We start from the raw sequence: 13,749 nt of genomic DNA on the forward strand, positions 1-13,749 counted from the left end.
GACCCCCCACCATCCGGGGGGGTGTCTGCCGGCTGTGCGAGGCTCCGAGGAGCCCATTCCCAGCCTCCAGGGATGAGGGACGCTGTCGGCGGCCGGGGACGAAGGGCAACGAGTGTGTCAGCCGTCGGAAAGCCCCCTCCAGCCACTCCCTGACCCCCCGAGCCCCGAAGGAAACGAGCGGCGCCGGCGCCCTAACCCCGTCTGTTGTTGTTCCGTTTGTCTACGCCGCCCGGTGCCCCCCTGGACCTCACTAGTGACCTGTAACTACGGGAACGGAGGCTGCCAGCACAGCTGCGAGGACACGGACACCGGCCCCACGTGCGGCTGCCACCAGAAGTACGCCCTCCACGCCGACGGGCGCACCTGCATCGGTAAGTGGGCGCCGCCGCCCGCCGCCTGCCGCCGCCCCGTCCGTCCACCGGACGCGGACCTTCCTAGCGGGGCACCTGTCATTCTCGTCCTCCACGCGGGCTGCCGGGGGGGGGGGGGGGATCCCTCGAGTCTCAGAGGGTCAGCGGCAGCGCCGGGAGCACGGGTGTTGTTTCCTGATGCCCAGCTGCCTGGCTCATTCCGCGTGACCATCCTTCGCTGCGTGCGCTGCTCACCGCAGTCCGGAATTGCAGAGGTTTCCTCCCTGGGGGGGGGGGGGGGGGGGCGGGGCGCATCCCGTGTGGGGGTACGGGCGCTCTTCACCGATTCCATGCCAACCCGGCTCTCGAGGGACTCGGCCCCATCACCCCCCCCCCGAGTCCTGACTCCGGTCTCGGCCACCTCCTAATTCTGGGCCCCCGCTCCCACGGGGAAGCTTGAGTTTTTGCTTATTATTCCAGGCCATCATCATCAGTAAGTCTTCCCCCCCTCTTACTTAAAAATAACAGATTTTTTTTAACCGAGAGAAAGAGGACTTTCAGAGCCCCCCCCCCCCCGCCCCCGCCCCGTGCCCGCGCTGGGACCACGCAGGGCCCGGCTCACGGTTGCCATGTTCTGTCCAGGCCCCCCTTCTTACTGTCAGCTCGGGAGGTGACCGGAACGGGGGGGGGGGGTGGGCACGCAGAGGCCCACGAGGCCCAGAGCCACGCCGGCCTCGGTCCCCGCGACGGCCCCGTGGCCCGGGGGCGTGGCGTGGCGGGGACGGGGGGGGGGGGGGGGGGCGCCAGCCTCTCCATCCGCAGGGCTGTCATCCCCGAACGCGTCTGTCTCCTTTCCTCCTGTGTGGCCTCTTCTCACACAGCCTGTTGTTTTTTTGTTTTTAATTATTATTTCATTTTTATCTCATTTCTCCTGCTTTTCTGGTGATGGTCCCTGATTGCCTGTCTTGTCTGATCACTGATGTGCATCAATCATTTTCAGAGCCAAAAGCCAAAAACAAACAAACCAATCAGGAAAAAAATATATATATATTTTTTTTAATTAAAAGCCAAACCGGGTCTCAGACCAGTGACTCTATTGCAGCCTGATCCCATCTAGAACGCCCTGTCCTCCGGCCTGTCCCCCCTCCTCCTCCCTCCCCCCGCTGTCCTGTTTGGGTCTCCCGGATTTCCCTGGCTCCCTCCCGTCCGTCTCGTCTCCCCAGGGGGTTTGCTGCCGCTGCCGGACCCGTCCCCGGCTGGGCAGACGCACCCGGCCTGCGCCTAACACTCCTTGTCTGCGTCTCCCTCCCTCATCCTTCTGTCATAGTTCGATGTCTGCCGCCCGCCACGGTCCCCGCTTGGATCTGACTTCCGGAACGCTCCCTCCTTTCCCATTAGAAACCATCTTCCCGCCCCTGTGGCTTCCTTCCCCTCGCAGCCAGGATGGGAATAAAACCTTTCACCTGAGCTGGCTCCCTGTCATCGCTTTCCTCTCCCCCTCCCCTGGCCACAGTGTCCCTGCACACCTCCAACCGAGCAAAGAAACTCCAGCCGGCCTTCCTGCCCCAGGGAAGACGCGCCAGAGCTGCCCACCGAGATGCCAGAGGCTCCCCGCCCCCCCCGCAGCTGGCGGGGCCCCATCTCTTTCCCCGCACGCCCCTTACACAACCGACTCCTCTCTGGTCCTCTAGACAAGCAGGCAACCAGCGCTGCCCAAACCCATCCCCTGGTTTCTCTCGTCCGTCTGTCCAGTGGGCTCCACTGTTCCGTCTGTGTGCGTGTCTGTGTTCCTCCGCGTGTTTAATTTTGCATGAGTGGCACACTTCTGTATGTCCCTGCGTGGGGACCTCCGCGGTCCCGGGCTCATCCTCCATCACCGGACCTCTCGGCCCCGTCCCCCTGTCCTGTGCCTTGTCCTGTGCCTGCCCGAGCCCCGGGGTCTGTAGCCGCTTGTCTCCCCGTCTGCCTCTCCAGCCTCTCTGCCCGAGGCCTCTCCCCCGTGTCCCCCTCTGGGTGGCTGTCGTGGCCACCCCTCCCTGTCTGCACGCCGCCTCCCGCCTGCCCTTGCTACCCCCTCACCGCCCCGAGCGAGCAAGCGAGCGTGCGCGCGCACCCGGAGGCTCCCGGGATCAGCCCCGGGCCGGGACACCCGCCACGCCGGCCCGGCACGCGTGTCGGCTGTGTGTGCGCGCCACGCCGAGAGGCTGGCTGTCTTGGGCCGCGGGAAGTGGGCTGTCATTAACCACCGGCTCCGTGTTTGTCCCTTACTTGTGTTCTAGACAAGGATGAGGCTGCAATTGAGCGCTCGCAGTCCAATGCCACGTCAGTAGCTGATGTGGACAAGCGGGTGAAACGGCGGCTCCTCATGGGTAACACTTTTCTTCCACTTCCTTTGTCCTCCTTGCCTGTGGGTGCCTGTGTGTGTGCGCGTGGGTGTGTGCGTGTGCGCGCTGCACGCGTGCACGTAGCGGGTGCTGGTGTGGACGTGCGCCCGCGTGCTGCTGCTGCGTGGGGGCACGGCGCGGGGACTGTCCGGGCGCTCAGCCGCGCGGGGCCCAGGGCGTGCAGGGGCGCCAAGCTCGCTTTCTCCTTCAGATTTTTACCTTCCATCGAGCACGTTCGTTTCCTCGTGTGCTCGCAGCAGAGACCTCTGCGCCCCTGTCGATCGGGCTGAGTGTGTCAGGAGCCTCCTGCACCCACAGTAAACGCCACACTCGTGTGGTTAGGTTGGCCCTGGGAGTCGCACAGTGCCTCCGTGGTCCTCATCCTCACAGGAAAGGTCCCCCCCCCCCCCCCGCCTCCATCGCGGGGCTTCCAGGGGTCTGTTGCGGGCAGGGCTGCCCCCAGGCTGGTGGGAAGAGGAAGAGGGTACCATGCCCACCCTGGACAGGGCAGAAGGGCGGCTCCACGTTGCTCCCCTCCTCCCTCTGTCCGCTGCTGCCTGCCCCACGGTTCTGGGGTGCTGGCCTCGGGGAGGTCACCCTCCGTTTGGTGACATTCTGATGGCTTGGCACGGTCACGCGCTACCCTGCAAAGCCGAGCCCTGGCCCTGTAGACCGTCCCCAGGGCCCGAGCCCAGCGTCCTGAGGTCGGAGCTCAAGGGTCGCAGAGAAGCCGCTGAGCTCCGAAGCCCTCCTTCCCCAGTTCTTGCCCGTTGTCTCTGGCATGTGGCAAAGCAGCACCTGAGGCTCCAACTGCCAGGCCCAGCTCCCTCAACCCTGAACATGGCAGTTCCCAGGCTAGATTCATCGATGCAGGGGGGTGGAGGTTAGCCGTCCAGCCTGTCCAGCCTTGTGCTGGTCAAGGCTCGTGACACTCAGAGCCAGGCCGGGCCTGCAGAGCAGCCGAGACCGCAAGGGGTTAGAACGGCATCGGCCTTCCTTGTGAACGCTGCCAACGTCTGCGGCTGAGAGGGAGCACCAGCATGGCACCTGGAGATTCGGGGGAAGGCGGGGAGGGTGGCTGGAGCCCTCCAGTTCACATCGTGGGGCGGGAGGAGGGACGGGAGGACAGGCGGAGGGCGCACCCACCCAGCCGCCGCTGAGACAGGCGCATCCTGCTTGGCTCTGCAGCCCACGACGGGACCAGCTTCCCGCCACGGGGTGGAGCTGAGGGCCCAGGGTGAGAGAAGGCGGGGAGCCCCGGGCTCCTCCCGTGCTGCAGCTGCGCGGTGGTGAGACGGCTTGGCAGGATCTGCCCAGCCTTGCGAAGCCATTTGTCAGTGGGGCTTTATTTTCAGAGGGAGAGGGAAAGGAGGCAGAGGCCCACGGTGGTCTGGGAAGTGAGGTGGGCGGGGCCTCTGTGGTGCCGGCCAGCTGTAGGAAATGGGGTGGGCGGGGCCTCTGTGGTCCAGCTCCCTGCAGGAAGTGAGGTGGGCGGGGCCTCTGTGGTGCCAGCCAGCTGTAGGAAATGGGGTGGGCGGGGCCTCTGTGGTGCCAGCCAGCTGTAGGAAATGGGGTGGGCGGGGCCTCTGTGGTGCTGGGTGGGCCTCTGTGGTACATGCCAGCTGTAGGAAGTAAGGTGGGCGGGGCCTCTGTGGTACTGGCCGGCTCTAGGAAGTGGGGTGGGCGTGGCCTCTGTGGTGCCAGCCGGCTGTAGGAAGTGGGATGGGCGGGGACTCTGTGGTACTGGCCAGCTATAGGAAGTGAGGTGGGCAGGGCCTCTGTGGTGCTGGGCGGGGCCTCTGTGGTACAGGCCTGGCTATAGGAAGTGAGGTGGGCGGGACCTCTGTGGTGCTGGGCGGGGCCTCTGGTACAGGCCTGGCTATAGGAAGTGAGGTGGGCGGGACCTCTGTGGTGCTGGGCGGGGCCTCTGGTACAGGCCTGGCTATAGGAAGTGAGGTGGGCGGGGCCTCTGGTGCTGGGCGGGGCCTCTGTGGTACAGGCCTGGCTATAGGAAGTGATGGGCGGGACCTCTGTGGTACCTGCCGGCTGTATTTTCTGGGGACCACAGGCCAGGAGCAGGCATGCCCTGCAGGCTCAGGTGCAGCCTCCTCTCCCAGTGCCCAGGCCCTCAGGCCCCACCCCGCCTGCCAAGAGGGCCACAGGCAGAGCCAGGCTCTGCACCCAGGCAGCCCCCCAGCCCACCCTGCCGCGAGTGCAGCCCGAAACTCCATGCCTTCTCCCAGCCGTTTGCCTCCAAACCCTTCTGGGATTCTTCACGCCCAGACTGCAGAGGGCGCATCCCGCAGCTAGCTTCTACATCACTGATTAGCCCTCTCCTCCCTTAACCTGGCCAGGAGCCGGGCTGGAAGCCGGGGACCCGACCTGCAGACCGCCTGCCTTCAAGCCCTCCACAGGGGGGTCCCGGGGGTCAGGCGGCCCTGTCCACACCGGTCCTCAGAGGAGGCAGCCACCACCCAGTCCCAACACACAGGCCAGCACGGGGGCACGTGACAGAGACTCCCATGAAACTCAGAATCCTCACAGCTAGGAGGGAAGGGATGTGTCCGGGGAGATGGCAGTGCCCAGCCCCAGGCGCAGATCCGTCCCCGCAGGCCAGGGCCCCTCCAGCAGGACCTGGAGCCTCGGACCCCTCCCACGGAGGCCCTGGGATGGGTGTGCCTGGGCTTCCGGGCCGTGGCTGCCCTTCCCACTCCCTCAATGGCTTCCCTCAAGCCAGGGGCTGCAGCTGGGCCTGAGGCAGCGTTGGGACCCCGGTGCTGCTCTTTCCTTCTTCTAGAGGCCACCTGGCCACTTGGGGGCCACACAGCCCCTCCTCCTCTCCGGATCACCCAGTACTCTTGGGACTGACCCTCCCCTGTCCTCACTCCCCCCTCCCCCCTCTCCGTCTGCACAAGGTGATCTCCGGCCCGGGGCCCTCTACTTCATTATATCCACCACGACCTCCTTCGTGCCATGTAGGTTCTGGGGATCGCAGGGCCATTATTCCCGAGAGGCCCGGGCCAGGGGCTGCACAGCTGGGAGCCAGGGAAAACAAGGGTGACGTGTGGAGTCACAGTGGCATAGAGAGCTACACGCTGTCCCCAGCCTCACGTAATGGGCCAGTCCCACCCCCCCACCCCCTGAGAGGTCTGTCCATTCACCTGCTCACACCCCCGCCTCCTCCCCTCTCACCCCTGGGTGCCCCCTCCACCCGTCCTGGGCCTCCTGCCTCCGTGCCACGTGACCGTCACGCTCCCAGTGCTGCCTCGGTGGCTCCGCCTGGCAAAGGCGTTTATCCGCCGGCCCCTGCCCGGAGCAGGAGCTCAGCGCATGACCGCAGGCTTCCCGGAAGAGGTGCCCGGGGTGCCTGGAGAGAGAGGGCAGGCCGCCCGGCGGGAGCTTGGCATCCAGAAGGGTTCCGGCAGATCTGGGTGTGGCCAGGGAGAGCAGGGGGCCTTTCTTAGAGCCAGGGGCCCAGCCGAAGCCCGGGGAAGCCCAGCAGAAGGCCCCTCCTCCCCGTGTGGCCTCGCGGCCCACGGGGGTCAAGAGAGGAGCATCAGGTGGTGGGGCTAAATCCCACGCGCGGCTGCCCCCCCCCCCCGGCGCCTGTGGGTGGGGCCTGGGCCCCTCCCTCCACTCGGGAGTTCAGGGTCCCCTCCTCCCTCCATGCACGGAAGGAGGTGGGTCGTGGCGCTGTGGCTGGGGTGCAGGGTGGACTGGGGGTGGGGGTGGAAGCGTGGTGCCAGCTGGGCTTAACCAAGAAAAGGGGCAAAACCAGAGGCGAGGCCCCGACACCTCTAGAGGCCCAAACCGGCAGTGAGGGCTGAGACGAGAACCCGCAGACGCTCGCCCGGCCCCTCTCCCCCGCCGCGCCCGTCTAGTAGGAGCTGGACCCCGCTCCACCCAACACCCAGCCTGGGTCTCACAGTCCCGGGTCCTGCCTGGCCCACCCCGGTGGTCGGGAAACGGCAGCCAGAGCCACGTTTCTTGGGCGCAACGCTCCGTGTGCCCCAGCCAGCCCTGCCTTCTCTCTCTTCTGGGGACCAAAGCCCTTCCCCGCTCCCGCAGCCTGACAGTGACTGAGTCCCAGGCCCAGCTCTGCCAGCACGCAGGCAGGCCCTGTGTCCACTAGCGGAACGTGCTAGAAGAGCAACGCAGCCTGGCCTTTCTCCATTGGAGGGACCCAGCTGCAGAAAGACACACAAACCCCACCAGGTCCCTTCCTCCCCGACACCGGCCTGAGCGGCCCGGCCCGCCCCTGCCACCTCCCGCCCTCCCTCCCCGCTTCCAGCTGGACTCACCTGAGCTGAGCCCAGGCCCAGACACAGACCAGGGACCGTGAGCCGCAAGCAGCCCGGGATTCCTCCAGGCTGGGCTGGGGGTCTGTGGACTACGTATTCATTTGTCTTAGAGCAGGGACCCCTGTGACTGGAGCAAAACCCCAACCACAAGTCGAGGCTCCTCTTTCCGGGTCCTTCTACTGGCCCAGCTTCTGCGCTCAGGCCCGGGCTCCATCCCGGCTTCTCGGGCACCTGTGGGGTTGGCCACCTGGGTCATCTCAAGTCCCAGGGACCTGCGAGCCCAAGGGGAGCGAGCAGGAGCCCCGGACTAACCGGCACTGTCCCGAGGCTGGCGGGTGAGGGTCGTGGAGGCCTCCCCGCCCTGTGGTGGGGCACGGGTGGGCCGCTGCACGCGTCTCCCAGGAAACACAGGCTTGCCAGGCACTGTCGGGGGGCGCCGCCTCCTCTACCCCAGGGGTCTGTCATTTCCTCAGCCATCGGAGGTCTGGGACGGAGCTTTCCCTCTGATGAGCGGCCTCGGCAGGCCACGGTTCCACGCTAGGCCCCTTCCCGGGCGGGCAGGCCGGCCTGGTCCTATCTGTGGGTGTGCCGCATCCTCGGGGCACTTCGGCTCTGTTGAAGGAGGTTGAGAGACGGAGCTGGTTGCCCCACCCCCAGGGCCATTTCATAGCCACCACAAAGCCAAGCACCGGAGGTCAGGAGCAGCCTCGACCCTGCGCCTGTCACCTGCTCTAGCGCAGAACCCCTGCGTCCCTCAGAACGGCCCTCGCACCTACTGAGCAGCCCGGCCCGAGTCGGCCTTCCCAGCTCCTGCGTGGGTTCGTCTCTCCTCCCGACGCCTCTCCCCTCAGGCCCCCCGAAGCCAGGGGGCGTCTGCCTTCCTGTCTCCCCGCCTGCAGGCACTCCCGGCTCTTCCTTGGCGCTCACTGTGCAGCCCGAGCCCCGGGCGGCCTGGGGAACCGTTCCCCCAGCAGGGGGTTAGAGACCTCCCCGCACAGAGCGGCTCCCAGAGAGGCGAAGGCCTCGCCGGACCGAGGCGGTATTGGCAAAGGGGGGGCCGTCCAGACCTCTCAGTCACCCCAGCTGTGAGCCAGGAAGACAGGCCAGGGCGCCAGGGCGCTGCCCAGGCCCGGTGGCCCTCGGAGCGCTGAGTCCAGGTCTGTGAGCCTCAGCCCTGGGCAGAGCTGGCTCCGGGCATGGGGCCTCCTCTCCCACGGGCCCCTTCATCAGGGCCGCGGTCCGGGCCTCAACCGCCCAGCCCCTTCCCCCTGCCCCTCCCCGCTGTCACAAGCCCGCTCTTCAGGGCCCGGCTCCACTCTGAGGCACGCCCAGTCTTGGGGGGGGGGCTGGACCTGCCCCCCACCCTTGCAGAAAGCGCTCAGGAGCCATCCGCCCAGCTGGAGGGAGAGCAGAGCCTCTGGGCCTGGCTAAAGAGGCAGGCCACCCTCGTGCCTAGCACCGTCCCCAACGCCAGCCAGCCCGCCACCCGTGACAACCATGAGGCGGGCCAGGCCAGAGAGAGGGACTCGTCCCAAAGCCAGGCAAGGGTCAGCCGTCCACGCAGGGGAGAGGTGGCGAGGACCCAGTGCGACCAGCAGAGGGGAAGCCTTCCAGACCTCCGATGGCCGCCCCGGCACGCGGGCGAGGACGGAGTGAATGATGACCCCTGTGGCTAGGAGAATCCAGCTGCTTCAGCTACTTCTAGAGGCGGGGGAGCAGGTGCCCCCGCCCGCCCCGACTGAGGCCTTGGGCTGCCGCCCCGTCAGGGCCAGGCCTTCCAGGGAGAGAGACAGGATAGGCAGAGCTGTAGGCACTGCCCCGACAGGAGCCCATGGCCTGGAGAGAGAGAGAGAGAGGCTCCATGTTGGAGGATCACAGTGTGAATCCAGCCTGGGCAGGAAAGTCTGTGAGATGCTTCTCTCTCCTTCATTACCAGAAAGCCAGAAGCCGAGCTTCGGCTCCAGTGGTAGAACGCTAGCCTTGGGCAAAAAAAGCTCAGGGACGGCGTCCAGGCCCAGTGTTTAAGCCCCAGGACCCGCACCGGCAATACCCACAGGGAAGGCCGGGTGCCCAGACTGCAGGCAAAGGTTTGCAGAAGCGGTGCGGGGTGAGTCTGTGGCCACGCAGAGCGGCTTACAGGGCATCGGCGCCCGTTCTGACGCACCTGGGCCCTGCAAGTGGCAGGCGGTACAGCCGTCACGCCACGCGTGCGTCAGGACGCACGGTCCGCGTCACGGGAACCCCGACTGCCGTCCACATCTGATCAGCGCTGCCCTGGCCTTGGCCCCTGCTCCCTCAGGCAGGGCCCTAGCTGAGCTGCACAGAGGGCCTGGTGGAACATCTTCCCTCCCTGTAGGGCTCTTCCATGCAGAAATCCCCCCCCCTCCACCCCGCTCTCACCCCCGCCCTGGCCAAGAGCCAAGGCCCCTCCTTCTCACTTGTGCAGGATCTCCCCTTCAGCCTTTGGAGCCCAGCCAACCCTGGGCTGCTGTCCTCCCCCTGGCCACCGGGGGCTGGAAGAGGCCGTGGCACGGGCACAGACCAGGCCTGCCTGCACAGGTGCCCGCTGCAGCCTCGCTGCCTGCCTGCCCACCGCCCGCCACGGGGCTGCTGGCTGGGAAGGTTGCCCGCAGAGGCTCTGCTCCGGGAGCCATGATTCCTGACGCATCTCTGGGAAGAGTGGGGGGACCCGTTAGGAAGAACCCAGGTAGCTCTACCTGGAGCTGGGACAGGGAGCGAGGCAAGGGCTCCGTGGGCCTTGGGGGCGGCACTCTGAAGTTTCGCCTCCAAGACCCAGCACTCAGGTTCCGAGGGCTAGAGCCAAGCTCACAAGCCAGCCTGCAGCACCCCAGGAAAGAGGGCGGAGGGTGGATGGGACCCAAAGAGGACCTCCTGAGCAAGGAGCGGGAAGGCCCAGGGCCCGGGAAGCTCGCATTCCGTCATCCAAAGTTAGGAAAGGGTCTGGGGCCTGCTTTCCACATTGCTCTCAGGCAACAGGGGCCTCGCGCCAGGTCTGGTGGCTTCTGGGTTGAGGAGACAGAAAGGCAAGACCGCTTTGAGAGATGGCCCTGGGTAGGACCCCAGACTGGTGACGCCAAAAGCGCCCCCTCGGCGGCGGCGCCCAGGACCTTCTGCTAGGAAACTGGCAGGGCCCAGGGCTGGATCCTGCCCGGCCAGCCCGGCCTGTAAGTGCAGACGCTGCTTCCGTCGGTGTTGCATGGCCGTGTGCATCTGTGCACCTCAGAACCGCGCCCCGTGCCCTGGTGCGGGTGGCCCTTCCCGAGTTTCCCGGGAGGCAGGAGCGGAGGGCAGGCCGAGCGCAAGCTCCCTCCCCTGGCCCGGCGCCCCTCGGGGGGATTCTGTGACCCGGAGTGAGACGGTGGGCTGGAGGGGGACCGTTGAGCGTTGTGACATCACCTCGACGAGGACAGCAGTGGCTGGCCCCGGACCACGGCAGCTGGAAGGGCAGGGACTGCAGTGACTACGGGGAGAGCCGGGGCGAGGCGGGGTGGGGGTGAAGAGGCGTCCTGGGGTGGGAACACGGGAGCAGGGAGGGAGGGAGGCCGTCAGGCGGGCCTCTGCCCTCAGCGGCTTGCACGTAGGACGTGGAGCAGGGCCTGGCTGGCGGAGACCAGCACGGGGCTCAGCACGGCGGGGGGCAGGCACCCAGAAACAGCCCACAAGGCCTCCAGGCCCCTGGCGCACTCACAGCTGGCGTTTGGGCACCGGCCTTGGGCTGGGGCAGCGGGGAAGACTGGAGTCCCGCCGTGGGGGGACACCGTGAGCGGTGGCGTGTGCGCGTGCGCGCTGGACCCTGTCCTGCTAGCCTCTCCCCGGTGGAAGGGAAGGACTTCCCAGCCGGAGGGCTGAGCAGGTCCCTGCCGCCCCTGACCCTGGCGGGTCAGGGAAACAAACACCTAGGAGCTGCTCGGTTCATTCCCCAGAGACACTGCACCCCACGCCCACCACCCTGGCTGGGTCCCGGCCCCCGCCCTCCCCTGCCCGTCCCCACCTCCTTTGGGAAGACATACCCTCTGCCTCCCTCTGCTCACACCAGCTCTTGTCGGGGGCGGGGGGGAGGCAGCACCCCTGTACTTGAACCCCAGGACAGGACACGTGGGGAGCAGCTACTCCGAGTGGGGAATTCCTTTGGTCTTGGCCCGAGTCCTAGGAAGGAAGGAAGGCTGTTGTCCTGAGTCCCTGGGGGGAAAGGGGGCTCCACTGTCTAGGTGCGTGGCGGGAGGGGGACAGGCAGCCGCCAGTCAGAACTGGCCGGGGCCGGTGCGGGGACCCCCGTGCCCCAGGTTGGGGAAGCGCTGGGCCTCGTCCCTGTGTCTGGGCTTCAGGAAGGGTCTTTGCGGAAGGGACCACCGAACTACAGCCCCGCCCCCTGCAGGGGTGAGAGGGGGCTGGCGGGGGCCCGTGCCCACCCCCAGCTGCAGGCCGTAGACCTGTGGGGACGGACCGGGGTGGGGGGGACCCACCCCCGCGGCCCTGCCGACAGGGCATGTGCACACGGAGGGGGTTCCCTTCTCCCCACACCCCCTCCAGATCCAGGGCGCCTGCTGGCTGTCCGGATCCCTCGCTCCCAAAGCCCTCGTGGGGGGACCCGTGGGCAGCTTAGAGAGCTGAGCGCCAGCCCCGGGCGGAAGCAGGGCAGGGCGCCCCGAGGAGCAAGGGGGAGGCCCGGAGGGCAACTCGGGCTGTGAAAGGTGGGCACCTGGCCCCTCTCCACTTCCTAAGCAGCACAGAGAAGGGGGGAAGCCCACTGGGGCACCTTCTGCACAGGCTGCAAGCCCACCAGATGCCCAGGAAGGAGCCCAGGTGCAGGGACCCGAGGTCTGGGGAGCCCCCGGCCAGGCCAGCCCCTCTGCGGCCTGTGGAAGCTCATTCTCCCCACAGCCCGCGCGACCCCCGCTAGGCCCCCAGCCCCCCCCCCCACCGCAGGCCCCCAGCCGCCGCAGCCCCTTTGAATTTTGCAGAAGGAAAAAAAAAAAAAAAGCCCTCGACAGGCGTCAAGTGGATAAAACCCAGACGCCTCGGGCCCGCGGCGCAGTGAGAACAGATGTGGGGCTGGGAGGTGATAAACGACGTGCGTGCGGCCCCCGGGGGGGGGACCCCAGCTCCGCGGCTCAGCGCCACAAGCCACTCGGCACCAGGCTGGACGCGGAGCCCGACTCCAGGCAGGGCAAAAGTTGAGGAACTTGGCCTCAAGCCTCTTGGCGGTCTCGTTTCCCCGAGCAGCTCCCGCGGGGGGTGGGGGGGGAGGCAGGACCGTCTCCCCCCCCGCATCCCCCCCCCGCCCGCGCAGGGGGGCCTGAGCCTCAATCCGGCCAGGAAGCTCCCCTAGGGCCCCATACTGGGCACGGGCCAGAGCTTGAACCTGCTCGCTCACCTCCTGGGGGGGGGGGCCTCCCCAAGCAGAGGGAAAGATGGCAGCCTCTGTCCCGGGGGAGACTGAGCTTCTCTCCCCCCCCACCCCCAGAGACGTGTGCCGTGAACAACGGAGGCTGCGACCGGACCTGCAAGGACACGGCCACCGGGGTGCGTTGCAGCTGTCCAGTTGGATTCACGCTGCAGCCAGATGGGAAGACATGCAAAGGTCAGCACGGGGCGTCCGCCCCCCTCAACCCCCACCTGTGCCCAGCAGCCCTTCCGGTGGCAGTTTGGAGGCCCAGCAGGGCCCCAGAGGACACCCGTGTCAAAGCTATCAACGCGGCGTGGGGCTGTCCTGTGCAGCAGTCAGCCGGCAGGCAGAACTTCCTGGCCTCTGACGCCCCAGGGCGTGGACGAGGCTTCACTGGGGGGGGGGGAGCCTGGTACAGGATGTGGGGGGGATGGACGTGCCGTGGTGTGCCATGCCACGGTCACAGACCCAGAGGGGACAGCGTGGGGACAAAGGGTGGAGGGGGAGAGGACAGGTAGCCAGAAGCAAACGTGAAGTGCAGAAGTGAAGGCATGGCCCATCCCACAGAGTTGCCCCAGGGATAGTGGGACCCCAGGAACAGCAAGAGGGGACCCCCCCCAGAAGGCAGGTAGGCCTGAACAGCAAGAAGCCCCCCCACCCCCTCAGGTGGGAACGCAGCTGCCCGGCACTCGAGAGAGGGGGCGGGAAGTAGAGGAGGACTTAAACTAGGCCAGGATGGGCTGTTGTGAAAATAGACATCAGCTGATGCCGTGGGGTTGGCAGAAGTAACAGCTCTCCCACATGATTATTTGAAAATAAAGCCCTTCTGTAGCCACTGCAGGCCCGGTAATAGCCCGGTAATAGCCACAGCGCATCCCTGGCAGGCACAAGGACAAACAGCCTCTAAGTGCCAACCGGGGGCTCTGCGCCTCGAGGGAAAAGGACAGAGATCCCACCCGGGTCTAGTGACGGAGGGCTGGCGTCTGGCCATAGGTGGCCTGGCTGGGGCGACCTGGGCCTTGCCCTCCCCCCCTCCGGGTGGGGGCTGACTCTGAGCAGGAGGGGAGCACAGGGCTCCCTTCCTGAGGTGACACCAGGACAGTCAGGACTGGGGATCCAGAGGCCGGCAGCTCACGGCTGGGAGCCCATCTGGCTGAGCCGGGAAGGGCCCGGAGGGACCAGCTCCTCCTGCTGCCCTGCCCCACTTCTGGGCGGCGCGGGGGGGTGGGGGGGCCACTTCCGCCCCTCCCCATTTCTGGGTGAGGAGACCCCAAGCTCCCGTGACTCCATTCCCCCCCGAGGCCCTG

At 67.0% G+C, this 13,749-nt stretch overlaps 1 protein-coding gene across 2 annotated transcripts in view; it reads left to right on the forward strand.

Annotated features, from left to right (window-relative positions):
• The window catches only part of Scube1 (signal peptide, CUB domain and EGF like domain containing 1), a 77,065-nt gene that overhangs the window by 46,952 nt on the left and 16,364 nt on the right, over positions 1 to 13,749 (forward strand). Inside the window, exons 6-8 of one of the 2 annotated variants that reach the window (XM_048354183.1) lie at positions 255 to 371; positions 2,630 to 2,719; positions 12,521 to 12,637. In XM_048354183.1, the coding sequence (XP_048210140.1) occupies positions 255 to 371; positions 2,630 to 2,719; positions 12,521 to 12,637 (324 nt within the window). The remainder of the gene's footprint in view (positions 1 to 254; positions 372 to 2,629; positions 2,720 to 12,520; positions 12,638 to 13,749) is intronic. The other variant, XM_048354191.1, reaches the window with a different exon arrangement.

Source organism: Perognathus longimembris, chromosome 1, assembly GCF_023159225.1.
Source record: "Perognathus longimembris pacificus isolate PPM17 chromosome 1, ASM2315922v1, whole genome shotgun sequence".
NCBI lineage: Eukaryota > Metazoa > Chordata > Mammalia > Rodentia > Heteromyidae > Perognathus > Perognathus longimembris.